Source organism: Dryobates pubescens, chromosome 1 (genome assembly GCF_014839835.1).
Source record: "Dryobates pubescens isolate bDryPub1 chromosome 1, bDryPub1.pri, whole genome shotgun sequence".
Classification (NCBI taxonomy): Eukaryota; Metazoa; Chordata; class Aves; order Piciformes; family Picidae; genus Dryobates; species Dryobates pubescens.
The window spans coordinates 33,637,948-33,655,237 of NC_071612.1; the positions used below are offsets into that span (position 1 = coordinate 33,637,948).

At 46.0% G+C, this 17,290-nt stretch overlaps 1 protein-coding gene across 1 annotated transcript in view; it reads left to right on the top strand.

Annotated features, from left to right (window-relative positions):
* The first annotated feature begins 1,500 nt into the window (after positions 1 to 1,500).
* GABRG1 (gamma-aminobutyric acid type A receptor subunit gamma1) overlaps positions 1,501 to 17,290 on the top strand; it is a 74,226-nt gene continuing 58,436 nt past the window's right edge. Inside the window, exon 1 of the mRNA XM_054163655.1 lies at positions 1,501 to 1,967. Coding sequence (XP_054019630.1) covers positions 1,645 to 1,967 — 323 coding nt within the window. The 5' untranslated portion in view covers positions 1,501 to 1,644. The remainder of the gene's footprint in view (positions 1,968 to 17,290) is intronic.

Consider the following 17,290-nt stretch of genomic DNA (forward strand, 5'->3'; position numbering starts at 1 on the left):
GTTTGTTGCTTATTTGGTGAAACGCAGGCAATTTGGCAGATCAATCCATAATAAAGCCAAGGACCGCGGCTATTTGCAGGGCAAAAGGACTTCCCAGAGAGAAAGGGACTTGGGGACAGGCTGTGCTTATTTTCGTGCTGGAGGGGACAGCAATCCTGCTCCCGGGAGCCGGTGCCACCAGCTGCATCAGGGAAGCTGCTCCTGTGCTTACTCCATAATAAATGCATATTTCCCCCTCTGAGCTCATCATGGTAGGATGCTGCCTGCTGTGTTAATCCACCAAGAAAGAGACCTCAGGTCATACAATAATATGTGCCTTTACCTTCTGCCAGTACCCCCAGGACTGGCTATTAATTTTCAAGTCGTTGAATTTTCACTTAATGTACTGCAGCTCTCTGAGGCATGCTGAGTTTCTTTAACCATTAAAGCAGCTGTAAGCTGTGTGTATAAAATAATAGCCAGATGATGTGTAAAGTAGCAGGAAAAACCCCAGCCAAAGCCCTGCCTTTCATCGGCATAACCACGGCAAGAGGGATTATTTACATTTCGGTGCAGTTACATCTTGACTCGGAGGAGGAGGATGGCTATAAAACGATTTGGTTTTGATGCAGCAGCGGTTACTCCAGGAGTGCCCTGTAAGACAGCTGCAAGCCGTGGCATCTCCGGGGCCAGGAAATTGGGCTGGGGATAGATTCAGGACCCTGAAGCCGTGCCAAGGAAGACCCTTTATTGAAGCGCTGGTCCCGCCGCCACCTAACTGGCTGTCCCTGCCGCCGGGGGAAGCGGCTCCCACCGCGGTTGCGTCTCCTGCCTCGGCTTTCGTCTTGGTGGGGGATTTGGGGTGATGGTAACGGTGGTTGTTGGGGGATTGTTGGCTACTTTGCCCCGTAGCTCTCCCGAGAGAGACAGGAGGAGGGAGCAGCAGAGAGGAGACAAGAAAGGGAGGGAGCAGAGCGTTTTGAATCTTGCAGCAAAGCCTTGTGCGTTTTATAGCACCGCGCATCGCTCGCTTTCCTCCCCCTTCCCCCCCGGGGGCGCTCCGCGGCCGCGTAGAGCCGCCCGCAGCCTTCTGGCTTGCACCACTCAGGTTCCGTGGCTGCGCGGAATTCCCGCCGTCGCACTTGCGCCCTTGACGAGCATGCCGCCGGCCTCCAGCACGGCTTTAGGGACCGCGGTTAGAGGGCTGAGCCCCTTCTCCTGGGGACGGACGAGGGACTGGAGGGTCCCTCCTTGCCCCCGCAACCGGTGCCGCCCTCCCCAGAATCACTTTCGCGCCGGACGCGGGGCCGCGCAGCCTGCGCGGGTGTCCGCGCACATCCCTCGGCGCTTCTCCTCCCGCCTGCGGGTCTCCACTTGGCAGGTCCGAGGGGCTGCCGCTCAGATTGCGAGCAGATCTCTGAGTGGTTTTAAAGATTAAAAAGATTTGAATATCCGTAGACACGTAGCTTCAAATATATGCTTATGACTTTCTCTCTTGGTATATTTCTGTACGGGCAAGACGGCATTATTTTCCCTCTTCGGAGGAAATAGCAAATCAATGCCACCCTTTCTCCCAAGCATGTTTCTCTTCTAGTAAAGGAGGCTCCACCTCTGCCAGGGACTGATTCGCCCAGCAGTTTTTAGGATAATTTATGGAGCAACCTGATGAGCCTATTGGGCGAGTTGCTCGCTCCTTGTAGAGTGGGTTCCTACCTGTTTGGGTGGTTTATTTTATTTTATTTTATTTTATCTCCCCCCCCCCTCCCCTTTCCTACCCCTCCTTCTGCCTGCCGTGTGCCGGTGTGTGTTGGGGGGGACGCACGGTGCGATTGGCAAGGTCGCTATTCCCCATCCTCTCCGGAGAAAACTCGGGGAAGGGAGAGAGCCTTCAGCCTCATGGATGCGTGGGGGAGCCCCGCGCCCCTCTGGAGCCGCCGCCGCGGGGCCCGGCTGCTGCTGTTGCTGCTGACGGTGCGGCTGGGGAGCGGGTGAGTACCGCGGGCATCCCGGCACCGGCCGCCCGCGCCCTGCCGCCGGCTCTCGGCTGGCTGAGCCTTGTGCCCGGGGGTCGAGGGGAGGGGGGCTCGAAGCAGGCTTGGGGAGGGGAACAGGGGAAGGGGGCGCGCTACGCGCCGCCAAACTTAAAACCAGAAGGTGCCCGTGCTCCCATGGCGGCTGCTGCGGGAGGCTGCGGGGGAGCCGCCGCCAAAGTAAAACTTCAGCCGTATCCCGCTCGGTCTCTGAGCAAGTTGGGCAGTCCGGGCTCAGCTCGCTGCTGGGAAAACCGCGGCGATCCCCCCGCAAGGCCGGGCCGGAGGACACGGGCTGGTAGAGAAGCCCTGAGTCCCTCGGGGGGCCGTCGGTGTGGGCTGCACCCACGCAACCAGCTCCCGCCGCGCCCGCACCTTCTGCCGCGGTGCCTGTGCTGCTGCTCAGCAGCTGGGAGCGGGGCTGGAGCTGGGCTGGCGAGCGGCTGCGGCGCTGGTGGCCGTTCCGGGAGAAGTCTGGTCCGGCGCTCGGTGGTAAGGCGGGGGCACTGCCCGTGGTGCCGGCACTTTCTCACGCTGCTGCCCGTGCAGTGGAGCATCATGCACCGCACCACCTTGAGCTGCCGCCGGCGGCAAGGGGATCGGGCCCACGCGTGGGGTGGTGCCGGGCAGCTGCTCAAGTCCCAGAAGTTGGAAACGTGCGTTTGAAGGGAGAGTTAACGGCAGCGATCTGTAGAGCTCTGAAGAAACACTAGCTTGGCATTGCTGTGCAGTTGTGTTATTAGTACCCATAACAACGAAAAGCAATCTAGTCATTCATCCCTATTAATAATGCAGAGCTAATGTGAACCATTCCACAGGTTATACTCTCATAAAAATCACAAAGCAGTTCTGAAAGGGTATTTGTCTGTGGATCTGTGTGTCTTTCTTTGTAACCATAGACCAAATTATCATTCTAAGAGGATATACCCAACGTGTAGTATAAAGACTGGCTAAAAAATACCCCAAAGTTTAAAGTCTAGTAAATGTTTTCTTTTAAGTATGTCAAGCACTAGACCCCTTCCCCATACTGAATGGTGATTTATCAATCTCTGTGAAGTGTGTTATCTCAACTCATCTCTTGTCTTCTGTGTTATCCTACTCAGAAATGCCACTCACTGATTATGCTTTTCTTATTCTGTGTCTTCTAAAACCTTGCTATGTTAGGGAAATATAATTTCCATCAATGCTTTTGGAAAAAAAGATTATAAAAAATAACCAGTGCAGCTGTGCATCTTCAGAATGTTTCTTAATGAACATATTGTACCTCAGGTATGAAAGAAATTATCAAGTGGTTTGAGAGAGAAAAGAATATGCATGCTAATTTATCAGTTCAAAGACTTGGATACAAAGGAGGAGGACCAGCCCTAAAAAAAAATATGTATTTTTTGGTTTTTGTTCCCTCTTGAAGTGTGGTTGTGATTAGAGGATTAGGTATAGATTATTATGTATGCATCTCATTAACATTAGCTTTCATAAATAAGTTGCTAAGAAGTCTTCAGTGAAGGGGGGGGGGGGAATGAAACCCTAAGTTACATGCATTATTTTGTGTTTCAGAGCATCTCAGATAAAATGGAACCTTTTGCTGTAGATATTCATGTATCTGAATCAGCTTCAGGCTTGCCTTTCAGTTGGAGGCATACTAAGGGAAATGGTGGAATGGTGACTGGGAGATGTATTTCTTCTTCAATTTAATTTTTAAGTGACCACAAATGGACATGTTTTTCAGATGCTGATTCTGTGCTCTGTAGTGCATTATAACTTGGGGGTGTTTGCAGAGAGCTCTGGAGCTCTTAGAGCCCTTTAGCAGCCTGCCATAAAGTAGGATGGAAATGCTATTTTTTTTCTCCTTCTTTGGGTGCCTTTCTGTAGTTTCAGCCCAAGCTTTACCTATGAAGGTCAAACTGAACCACCAAAGTAATGCTTTTCTCAAGAACAGACTAGGTTGCTCCAACGCGGGCTGCTTTTCTGAGCCAAGCCACCTTTTCAACACAGACTTTTGCAAGGCTGCAAACTGCATCACTTCCAATGTGCATTTATAGACTTTGTGCTGAGTGTGAGTCAAATTACTTCAGGTGTAAAAAGTGGAAAAGACTTTGGGAGCCAGGTCCAACCAAGAGTTTATCCTTTCAATGCTGTACTGTGACATAAGACCAAGCTTCCTTCACCAAAGGAATTCATTGCATTTAATGTCCATTGCAATGGGCTGCCCAGGGAGGTGGTGGAGTCACCATCACTGGAGGTGTTTAGAAAGAGACTGGATGGGGTGCTTGATGCCATGGTTTAGTTGATTAGATGGTGTTGGGTGATAGGTTGGACTTGATGATCTCAAAGTTCTTTTCCAACCTGGTTAATTCTACCCCATCCCTACCCCATCCACCAGTTCCACCCCCTCCCTCCCTCCCTCATCCAGTTCTCCGCATGCAGCACAAGCAGGACAGAATGGCCAATGCACTTGGTGTAACTTTGTGAGTCACTATATTGCCAATAGCTGACATCCCTTCTGTAGCAGATATTGGGCTGTAAGCCCTCCTCTAAGGTACATGCAAGGTAAACTCCTCAGCAGTCACTGCAGTCCTCAGTGTTCAGCAAACCCACAGTTCCTGCTGAACTCCAACAAATAGCTAATTCAAAGGGAGAGCATAAGAGCTGACAATATAATTAATATTATTTCCTTGGTCCTAACCATACAGGTGGAGCAGAACTGTAATTTCTTCTAATTTATGCTGCTCTAAGTGGTAGGTGCTGGTCAGCATCCCCAACAGTCTGTTGTAAGCTGTACTTAATGTTGGCCATATCTTCCCTTTCAGTTGTTGCAACCTGGTGTTCTGAAAAGCAGTTCTAAATGCTCCACTTCTACGTAGCTGTCAGCAGGCACAAGTGTCAGCTAATGTTTGCTTTCCCATTTCAAAGCATCTCTTAGGGAAATACTTTTATAACAGGGCCTATATTTTCCCCTCATAGAAATTCCTGGATCAGTGTTAAGCTTGTCATAACACTATGGGTTCTTTAAGGCTTGATGGTAGTGATTTACTGTTTCATTTGAACATCTGTGGTATTTATTCATTATTATCCTCACTCTTATGTGCTTTGTTCATGACGTGATGGTGAAGAGGAACTTTAGCAGTCCTGGTGGTTTGAGAGATGGCTTATTTCATTAAAAAGTTTATTAATATTTTGTTTGGTTAGTATAAAGTTTAATGAGACATAGACACTGAGAAATGTTTCTGTTCTTTGCACACAGTTTACTAACTATGGATTTAAAGGAAACCTTCAGACTATGACAATCCATAATAATAACAATAATAATAGAATCTCTCCCAGAAAACTGTACTTCATTTTCAATTACTTTTAACTTTCTGTTTGTTCAGTGTGCTTGATGTTATAAAAGAGCATCCTTGCTACCAATCCAGGCCTTCCTGAGGTGGGCAGAAAAGGTTAGAGTCAAGCATTTGCTGACTTCTGTCAACTTTCTTTCTGGGTACATAAGTCAGTTATTTAGGGGGTCTGTGACCCTTAGGAGTGTCTGTGGTCTCTAGAAATGGGTAGATTCAGATTGGATGTTAGGAAGAAGTTCTTTCCCATGAGGGTCGTGAGACACTGGCACAGGTTCCCCAGGGAGGTGGTGGAAGCCTCATCCCTGGAGCCTTTATGGCCAGGCTGGATGTGGCTGTGAGCAACCTGCTGTAGTGTGAGGTGTCCCTGCCCATGGCAGGGGGGTTGGATTTGGATGATCCTTGAGGTTCCTTCCAACCCTAACAATTCTATGATTCTCTCTGAAGCTGTAGAGGAACTGTAATTAGCTGGGTCAAATGCAACACTTAGTTTTTATGGTCAGGAGGTAGGACTACTGACATGGACTTAGCATATCCAGTGTTTGAAAGTGGATTGCCTTGGTTTGTGCTGTCATATATGCATACACTAAAAAGTCATTGTGTCTGTGGGGCTCAGACTAAAGCAAAGATGAGCATCTCCCAAGGTGCACAGAGACCTTTTTGTAGTACCTTTGTTAATTACCTGCAGAAAGCTTTCTTGCACTGCATCTAAGTTGAGCATTGACACCTGGATGCATTCCTGTGTGGTCTGCTCTAGGTGCTCCTACTCTGGCAGGGGGGTTGGACTGGATGAGCTTTCGAGGTCCCTTCCAGCCCCTGAAATTCTGTGTAAAATAACAATATCATAACTTGGTGAGGAGCAGCAGAGGGAAGTGGTGATGACAAATGAGAGCATGACAGGAACATTTCAAAGGGTGGTGGATGACAGTGACACACACTTTTATTTCTTAACACTTTCTCTGAATGGTAATCATTTGCAAGGAGTAATTCACAATGCAATTGAATTAACCTGGAGGTGACACAGAAGTCCTAATTTTGCATTTTCACACATGCAAACATTCCTAATAAGGCTGAAAGTATTGTGAGGAGTTCAGTGGCTTACCAGCCTGTGAAAGAACTTGATTCCACATCTCTAAACTTAAAATGGTAAATCATGCAACAGCATTGAACTAATAAAAAGGTAACAGGAAAGACTCAAAAGGTCATCAGGAGTTCACCAGGACAGAGCCTGTTTCAAAGGAGGAAATTTCAGAGATATGGCCAAGATGGAAAGAAATAGTTTCTAAAACATGCTTTCATTGGTGGATGCTCAAGTCAGAAGGATCTGTTGTGATAATCCAGACTGGTATCAGAATAAACAAAGCTGCAGCATTTATCTTGGCTTCTGCATCAGGTTTGTTGCTTCACTATAAGTGTTTTAAGTCCCTGCATAAAGATTTGATGAGGAGGAATCGATGAAGTGTTGTACAGTGTTTCTAGTCTGAGTTTTCCCTGGCTTCCAGCCAAAGGAGCCAGCTGAAAAGGCTGATTTAGTTATTTTTTTTCCTCCCCCCAGTGCTACCTGCTACAGCTGGCTCAGGCACTGGATCCCACATCCACCTTATCGTGAGGAGATCCTGGGTTTTGGTTCATACCTCTGGTTCTTCAGGCTGTCCTCAGGCTGTGTGGTAGTTTTAGGCTGATGCCTAGAAATTTTCCACAGGTCTTGAACTGAAAGTGATAGAAAGTAAATAAATTCCCATTGGATGCAGAAGGGAACATAATGATAAGGTCTAAATAATCCCATTGGCCTGGTGTCTAACATAAAGGTAGTTGTGTACACTAACTTTTTCTCTCTTTTTGCTTCCCCTGCTCTGGCAGATACTGGCTACTGCTTCTGCTAGCTTGCTGACCTCGGCTGTGTTCTTTGTTGTGGTTAAGTACTAACAGCCTACTTCCTGCTCTTCTCTCTCTTTTGCCTTGGGTATAGGGGGAAGGGAGCAGGGAAGAAAAAGCTGCTGGTAACCCCCTGGTTTTGTCCAAGGTGGAGTTCTTGTGCTGTTTCTAAATTGTAAATAGATGTAACGCACATAATCACAGTATCACCAAGGTTGGAAGAGACCTCAAAGATCATCAAGTCCAACCTGTCACCACAGACCTCATGACTAAACCATGGCACCCAGTGCCACATCCAATCCCCTCTTGAACACCTCCAGGGATGGTGACTCCACCACCTCCCTGGGCAGCACATTCATTGCATTTCATATTTTAGATTGTACTTCTGCTTGAAAATACAGCTTCATTTACTTTCAGCTGAGCTGGTTTGGTAAATTCATTTGCTTTCAGCTGAGCTGCTCTGGCAATTTTATGTTGGGTGTGTGGTGGGTGGAATTTCAACTCACACATGGGCGCAGACCAATGGCTGCAGCTGCACATCCAGAAATGGAGTATGGTCTGCAGCCATCTACTCTTCAAATGAAAGACAGCCACCAAAACTCTTATTTCCCTTGTATGTCTCTGTCAGGTTTTGCCTTGACAAGAACTCACAGCACCTCATCAAGCTGTGCCAGGGGAGGTTTGGGCTGGAAGAAGTTCTTCCCAGAAAGAGTGATTGCCCATTGGAATGTGCTGCCCAGGGAGGTGGTGGAGTCACCATCACTGGAGGTGTTTAGGAAGAGACTGGATGAGGCACTTGATGCCATGGTTTAGTTGATTAGATGGTGTTGGGTGATAGGTTGGACTTGATGATCTCAAAGGTCTTTTCCAACCTATTCTATTCTATTCTATTCTATTCTATTCTATTCTATTCTATTCTATTCTATTCTATTCTATTCTATTCTATTCTATTCTATTCTCAAAGGACTCAGCATTTTTTGTCACAAAACATCCTTCTGTCTTTCTCTTCCCAGCCTAGTGTTCCATGATATGTTGTACACTATCAGCTTGGAGAAACCTCTTCATCTGTCAGAGATGAGAAGCTGCAGTGCAATTCTGTGCCTAGCATTTGTTGCAGGACAAATGATCCAGTCCACAATGGAAGTTTTAGACAAATGGGTCACAGTCAGAGATAACTCTGTGCAGAGTGGAATGTTTCTGCTGAATCAGATTTACCCACGCTACACTCTCACCATACTGGTGAGATAGGAATGGCTAATTCTGTATTTCTAAATTTGCATGCAGCTATTTTTCTTATTTTCAGGAAGACAGTGAATAGAGATCATAGAATCATAGAATTAATGAGCTGGGAAAAGACCTCAGAGATTAAGTCCAACCTATCACCTAATACCTAACACCTCATGACAACTAAACCATCGCTCCAAATGCCACATCCAATCATTTTTTGAACACCTCCAGGGACAGTGACTCCACCACCTCCCTGGGCAGCACATTCCAAAGGACAATTACTCTTTCTGGGAAGAATTTCTTCCTAACATCCAGCCTAAACCTCCCCTGGCACAGCCTGAGATTCTGTCCTCTTGTTCTGGTGCTGGTTACCTGGGAGAAGAGACCAACCCCCACCTGGCTACAACCTCCCTTCAGGTAGTTGTAGAGAGCAAGAAGGTCTCCTCTGAGCCTCCTCTTCTCCAGGCTAAGCAACTGCAGCTCCCTCAGCCTCTCCTCACAGGGCTGTGCTCCAAACCCCTCCCCAGCCTCATTGCCCTTCTCTGGGCACGTTCAAATATCTCAATGTCCTTCTTAAACTGAGGAGCCCAGAACTGGACACAGGACTCAAGGTGTGGCCTAACCAGTGCTGAGTACAGGGGCACAATGACTTCCCTGCTGCTGCTGCTGGCCATACTATTTCTGATGCAGCCCAGGAGGTAACAAGATGTGTCCCCTTTGGATGTAATTAGATTATTAGCACTTTCAATGAATATGCTTTTCCTGTTGTTTAAGGCATTGTATCATGCAGGATGAAGTTTTATTCTTATTAAGTCTTGTTATTATTAATGCAATTTTATGGTCCAATTTATCATGCAGAATAAAGTTCAGCTGGGCAAAATTTATAGCAGGGAAAATTTGTGGTGTTATGTATTAAATTAGGTAGCTAACACTGTCACCATAATTCATAAAACACTATTTTTTTAGTTTTAAGATTAATTCTCTGATATATTGTCATGGTTTAACCCCAGCCAACTACTGAGCACCACCCAGCTGCTCTTTCATTCTCCCCACCCAGTTTATATTGTATGGAATATTCCTTTGGCCAGCTTAAGTCAGCTGTCCTGGCCATGACTCCTGCCAGCTTCTTGTGCCCCTCCAGCATTCTTGTGGGCAGGGCATGAGAAGCTGAAAAGTTCTTGTCTTAGGACAAGTGCTTCTTAGCAACAACATTCTGCCCCTGTACTCAGCACTGGTTAGGCCACACCTTGAGTCCTGTGTCCAGTTCTGGGCCCCTCAGGTTAGGAAAGATGTTGAGATGCTGGAATGTGTCCAGAGAAGGGCAATGAGGCTGGGGAGGGGTTTGGAGCACAGCCCTGTGAGGAGAGGCTGAAGGAGCTGGGCTCAGAAGAGACCTCATGGCTCTCCACAGCTACCTGAAGGGAGGTTGTAGCCAGCTGGGGGTTGGTCTCTTCTCCCAGGTAAGCAGCACCAGAACAAGAGGACACAGTCTCAAGCTGTGCCAGGGGAGGTTCAGGCTGAATGTTAGGAAGAAGTTCTTCCCAGAAAGAGAGATTGGCCATTGGAATGTGCTGCCCAGGGAGGTGGTGGAGTCACCATGACTGGAGGTGTTTAGGAAGAGACTGGATGAGATTGGATGTTAGGAACAAGTTCTGCACCATGAGAGTAATGGAACACTGGAACAGGTTGCCCAAGGAGGTGACTGAAGCCCCATCCCTGGAGATATTCAAGGTTAGGCTCAACAGCGCTCTGGGTAGCCTGATGTAGTTGAGGATGTCCCTGCTTGCTGCAGAGGGGATTAGACAGTTAGTGCCATGGTATAGTTGATTAGATAGTGTTGGGTGATAGGTTGGGCTCAATGATCTCAAAGGTCTTTTCCAACCTGGTCTGGTCTGGTCTGGTCTGGTCTGGTCTGGTCTGGTCTGGTCTGGTCTGGTCTATTCTATTCTATTCTATTCTATTCTATTCTATTCTATTCTATTCTATTCTATTCCCATCAGTGTGTTAATAACATTATTTTCTAAATTATTCTATTAGTTATGAAATTCAAACCACAGAACTACACCTGCTATTAGGAAAAAACACAATTGGCATTAACCCAGCTGAAATCAGGTTATACATTTGCATGGCAGAATTAATTTTGGAGATACTTTAAAAAATAAAGTATCCTCAGAGTTCTCTCGGGGAGAAAGGTACTTGATCTTACCAGCATGCAACCATCAAATATAGAACTGTAGAAAGGTTTGGGCTGGAAGGGATCTTCAAAGGTCATCTAGTCCAACCCCACTGCAGTGAGCAGGGACATCGTCCATTAATCAGGTTGCCCAGAGCCCTATGGAGCCTTGAATATCACCAGGGATGGGGCCTCAACCACCTCCCTGGACAACCTGTTCCACGGTTCTACCACTCTCATGGTAAAGAACTTCCTCCTAATATCTAAATCACCTCTAATTTCCAACCATTGCTCCTCTTCCTATCACTCCAGGCTGTTGTAAACTGTCCCTCTGCAGCCTTCTTATAGGATCCTTTCAGGCTGCTGTTAGATTTCCCAGGAGTCTTTTTTCCAGGCTGAACAATCCCATCTTCCTCAGCCTGTCCAAGTAGCAGAGATGTTCCAGTCCCCTGATCTTTTTCACAGCCCTCCTCTGTACCCTGCCCATCAGGTCCATGTCCTTCCCATGTTGAGGACACCAGAGTTGGACACAGTACTGTATTGTATTACACCTGATGCAGGTGAGCTATGGGCCTGTACCACTGGCACTGCTTTATCGATGATGGCCATCCAGTTGATGGCATGCAGGTTGAATCCTTTGGGAGACACCTGTGACAGTCATGAATTTAAGTCACCATATGACAAGAGGTGGATTATTCTGTGGTGGGTTAAAATTCATCCCCTCCTCCCCCCCCCCCATTAACTCTGCCAGACCAGGTCATTATGAAAAAAATGGAAGCTGTATTTACAAGCAAAACTACACTCTACAATAGAATGCAATGAATGTGTACAAAATATACAGGATTCACAATATTATACAGATACTTACAAGTAGCAAACAACATGAAACCCGCCCTGGGCAAAAAGACCAAGGAAACTGTTCCACTGCCCTCCCACTTCCTGTCCCAAGAGAAAAAGGAGCAGAGGGAAAGCAGTGGTTAGACTTAACTGAAATAATGCGGCCAAGGTCAGCCAGAAGCAGAAACAAGCAGAGAAGAGATCAGAAAAGAAAACAAATTGTTATCACAGAATCACCAAGCTTGGAAGAGACCTCAAAGATCATCAGGTCCAACCTGTCGCCACAGACCCCATGACTAAACCATGGTACCAAGAGCCACATCCAATCCCCTCTTGAACACCTCCAGGGATGGTGACTCGGTACAGCCAGTCTTACCTTGGATATTTTCTCCAATGAAATTGTTTAGAATACTCTTTAGTTTTCCTTTTCACACCCAATAGTGATTGATTTATATTTTTCTACTTTTCTGTTCAAAACCTGTAACTTCATTTTAAAGGCAGAGCCTAAAACCCACCACCACTCTTGTTGTGAAAAAAAAAAAAAGGCGTTCTGTTTGAGACCAAATAAATTGCAGGGGAGAAGACCTAATTTTGCTTGCAGACAGGAAGAGGCAGCAAGCTCTTTTATGACATGATTTAGGTATTTACATCAGCCTTTATGGAATACATTCACCTCTTTTGTACAATTATTCATTAATTTCATTGACCTTGGGATTAGTCTGCAAGTGCCTAATGGAAGTTACACTAAAATTTTAGTAGAACCCATTCACCATATTTCTCCTGGGGACATGTCATTGCCTAATTTGGTAGCTGTATGGCCTTTTCTAGGGTTTTAAACCAGATTATATGCCACAATTACAGTTCAGTGCAAGTCTCTGGTTCTCTTTCTGCTTCAGACATCTGCTGCTGCTTCAGTCTGTACATATTTCTTTGCTTCCTGTGGAAGGAGTCTCAAGCTGCACCAGGTGAAGTTTAGGCTGAAGGTGAGGAGAAAGTTCTTCCCAGAAAGAGTTGTTGGCCATTGGGATGTCCTGCCCAGGGAGGTGATGGAGTCCCAGTCCCTGGAGGTGTTCAAGAGGGGATTGTATGTGGCACTTGAAGCCATGGTTTAGTCATGAGGTGTTGGGTGACAGGTTGGACTTGATGATCTCTGAGGTCTCTTCCAACCTTACTGATTCTATGATTCTATTTCAAAGGAGCTTGTTTGTGTGAAGACCTGCAGTGGATTTCTAGTTGAAGATTTAGGAAGAAATGTCCAATCACAGAATCATAGAACCAGTAAGAATTAGTAAGGTTGGAAAAGACCTCGAAGATCATCAAGTCCAACCTGTCACCCAAAACCCAATGAAATGCTCACATTAATACCTTCAAGTACCAGCAACTTAAAATGACTGAAAATGTCTTATAAAGGAGAACTCATTTCATATATTACTTGAGATGCTGCTGATGGTTTAAAGTAGAGCTCTAATGAACTTTACTTTGCAATGTGATGATTGTTATAGTGACTGTGGTATGGCATTTAATTAGGGTAACTGCTTTTTATTGAGACTGTGGTTCTCAGCATTCATTTTTGTTAGATTTGTTAAGTGTAGTTCCACTGTGGAAAGGGTTTCTTGGATTAATGCACTTAACCCTTCAACAATGTATCAGTTCATCCTGAACTTGATGACCATTAAGCTCTCGTCAATCAAGTACAGAGAGAGATCTGCAGCCTCTTGAACAGGGTGCTGACATGTGGCACATGGATTTATGTGTCTATCTTTGTGTGATGATTCTAGTCTGCAGCTGCCAGATCTGATACTGCCACAGTTGGCACATGTTCCAGACGTCCAAAGTGGTGATGTCTTTTCATCATCATGTCCTTCCTGAGCAGGCTGGGCATATTTTGTCCTCTGTTTAATGTAGTTTGTCCTTTTCAGTTGTATCTGCTTAGGCTTTATGATTTGCCATTGTTATTATTTATCTTCTGTTCCCTCAGTTTAGGAAAGATATTGAGTTGCTGGAATGTGTCCAGAGAAGGGCAATGAGGCTGGGGTTGCTTAGCCTGGAGAAGAGGAGGCTCAGGGATTGCTCTCTACAACTACCTGAAGGGAGGTTGTAGCCAGGTGGGTTTTGGTCTCTTCTCCCAGGCAACCTGCACCAGAACAAGAGGACACAGTCTCAAGCTGTGCCAGGGGAAGTTTAGGCTGGAGGTAAGGAGAAAGTTCTTCCCAGAAAGAGAGATTGTCCCTTGGAATGTGCTGCCCAGGGAGGTGGTGGAGTCACCATCACTGGAGGTGTTCAAGAGGGTATTGGATGTGACACTTGAAGCCCACTTGAAGTTGGACTTGATGATCTCAGAGGTCTTTTCCAACCTTGTTGATTCTATGATTCTATGCTTCTATGATTCTCTTAATCTTCCTGATGCTTGGTCTTGATGAATAGCAGAATATGGCTGCTTGCATTTTAATGTAAGCATTGCATTTTAATTCCATTCCATTCCATCCCATTCCATTCCATTCCATTCCACTCTATTTAATTGCATGGTCAGGCCAAAACCCACACTGAAGGTAAGAACCAACTGAGAAGATAAGACTTACCAGCTTATATGTCTATGTTTCATTCAATTCCATCTGAAATAGATCTCCCTAAGAATTTTAGTAGGTTTAGACTGAAGTTGCAGTCATGGCAATATGGATTATTCTAAAGCCCACTTTATCTTCCTGATAAATTTTATATTTCATTCCATGCAGTGACTGGAAGGCTTTCCTTTAGAAGGCATTTATAAGAGGAGGATATATATATATGTATACCTATAAAAGTTGCAAAATGCTCTTGATCTCTAAGATTAAAGAATAGTTGGCATACGGGCTTGCATTAGAAATGTTTGGACTAGGACAAATTAAGGACCTACTTACTGGAGATAATGGATACTCTCAAGCACTTCCCTAGGCAAAGGGCTGCTTTAAGATGCGCTCTCAGAAAAGAGGAAGAGATGTAGAAGCTCTGTGAATCATACAATTGTTAAGGTTGGAAGGGACCTCAAGGATCATCCAGTTCCAACCCCTCTGCCTCACGCTACATCAGGTTGCCCAGAGCCACATCCAGCCTGGCATTGTGGGTGTTACAGTCACTGAGTTACCTCAGTGGTTTTGTAAGCCACAACAAAATACACAAGACAGACTACAAGTTTATAGTCAGAATGTGGAGTAATTGATGTGAGGAAAGAGAAGTGAGAAATGTGTCCTGTTTCCTTGCTTGTCTGGTGTAGGACAAGAACAGCTCAGAGCATCAATCCCAAGCACCAATATAGGCTGGGCAGGGACTGGCTTGAGAGCAGCCCTGAAGAAAAGGATTTGGGGGTGCTGGTGGATGAGAAGCTCAGCAGGAGCCAGCAGTGAGCATTTGCAGCCCAGAAAGCCAACCAGAGCCTGGGCTGCATCAAGAGAAGCATAGCCAGCAGGTCAAGGGAGGTGATTCTCCCCCTCTGCTCCACTCTGGTGAGACCCCACCTGGAGTACTGTGTTCAGTTCTGGAGCCTCTCTTACAGAAAGGATCTGGAGGTGCTGGAAGGTGTCCAGAGAAGGGCCATGAGGATGATCAGAGGGCTAGAGCTGCTCTGCTATGAGGACAGCCTGAGGGGGTTGGGGCTGTTCAGTATGGAGAAGAGAAGGCTCTGAGGAGATCTTATTGTGGCCTTCCAGTATCTGAAGGGGGCTGCAAGAAAGCTGGGGAGGGACTTTTGAGGGTGTCAGGGAGTGAGAGGACTGGGGAGTATGGAACAAAACTAGAAATGGGTAGATTCAGATTGGATGTTAGGAAGAAGTTCTTTCCCATAAGGATGGTGAGACACTGTCACAGGTTGCCCAGGGAGGTGGTGGAAGCCTCCTGCCTGGAGGTTTTTGCAGCCAGGCTGGATGTGGCTGTGAGCAACCTGCTGTAGTGTGAGGTGTCCCTGCCCATGGCAAGGGGGCTTGCACCTAGATGGTCCTTGTTGTCCCTTCCAACCCTAGCAATTCTATGATTCCATGATTCCAAAACAGTGTGTGGTAAGAGGATGAGGAACAATGGTGATGACTTGCAACAAAGAAATCCCAGCTAACTATAAAGATAAACCTTCACTGGGATGTCAATTTAACAGTGGAATAAATTGTCCAGTGTGGGTTGGGATCTCTGTCCATGGTACTAACCTGTATGGCCTGAATTCAGCATTAGCCCTTCTTTGAGTAGAAGTTAGCTTTCCAAGATCCCTTCTAAATTGCATGGTTATGTGGAAAATGACAGGAAACAGCTTGGTGGGTTTTTGTTGTGTGGTTGGGGTTTTTGTGTGTGTGGGTTTTCTCTTTTGTTTGGATATGGTTTGTTATCTCATTGTGCAAGAATCTTGCTCTCTGTTGTATAGCATAAAAGAGAAGAGAGCAGACACAGGTAATTGTTTTCATCAGAAATAGTGTGCATCAGGAATAGTGTGGCCAGCAGGAGCAGGGAGGTCATTGTGCTAACCAGTGCTGAGTACAGGGCACAAACCTTGAGTCCTGTGTCCAGCTCTTGAATGTGTCCAGAGAAGGGCAACGAGGCTGGGGAGGGGTTTGAAGCACAGCCCTGTGAGGAGAGGCTGAGGGAGCTGAAGTTGTTTAGCCTGGAAAAGAGGAGGCTCAGGGGACACCTTGCTGTCTACAACTAACTGAAGGGAATTTGTAGCCAGGTGGAGGTTGGTCTCTTCTCCCAGGCAACCAGCACCAGAACAAGAGGACAGAGTCTCAAGCTGCACCAGGGGAGGTTTAGGCTTGAAGTGAGGAGAAAGTTCTTCCCAGGAAGAGAGATTGGCCATTGGAATGTGCTGCCCATGGAGGTGGTGGAGTCACCATCCCTGGAGGTGTTCAGAAAGGGATTGGATGTGACACTTGGAGCCATGGTTTAGTAGTCATGAGGTGTTGGGTGATAGGATGGACTTGATGATCTCTGAGGTCTTTTCCAACCTTGTTGATTCCATGATCGGGTCTAAGAAACTGGGAAGTATGTCTGTGACCACATATGGGGGAAAAAAAGCCATTTTTACTAAGACTGTCAAAATGCTATCACTGTACTAATCAGGCTGAATATGTCCAGCAACTCTGAACTGGCACAGAGAATTACCTGCACTTGGATAGATAGATGTGAAGAAAATTTTCAATTGATTTCTGGACTGCAACTTGATAGGAGTAGAGGCAGCAGTTCTGCTGGTCTGAGTATATCAGTATTTGGATGAACTGTCAAGGAGATAAGATTAATTCTGTGTTATATGAGAAGACTGACAGATAAAGAATATCTCTGCTGCTCTGGGCTCAGATAATAATTCTGCTGAGGTCTTTAAAAGCCATTTGAAGTGATAACAAATTTGACCAGTGATGGTTTCAAACAGCATGGGGGATTTTCTGAGAGGTGATTTGGAGGAGGGCACTTTTTTTTTTTTTTTTGGTCTGGAACAGATCTTTATTAATACCTGTTGTTCTTAACCTTGACAATTCCCCTTTCTTAGATGTTCTTTGCAGTCAGGTTGTGCCTTCATTAAGTGCTCATAGTTAAGGCTGGCTGTGCTGTTCAGCCATTTCTGTTCAGAGTGCTATTTGTGATATCAGATACCACAGAGATGTCAAAGATCATCTTATAAGAAATTTGATAAGTGAGGGCCTTGCTGAGACTAAATGTAATTGTAGTTAGAGTATTGTGTGTGAGAGAAAGTGTTTCTCTGAGGTCTTGGGTGACAGGTTGGACTTGATCTTTGAGGTCTTTTCCAACCTTATTGATTCTATGATTCTTTCAGAGATGTACTTCAAAGCTGCAGTGACTCAAGAGAGCTTGATCACCTGATACTTGTG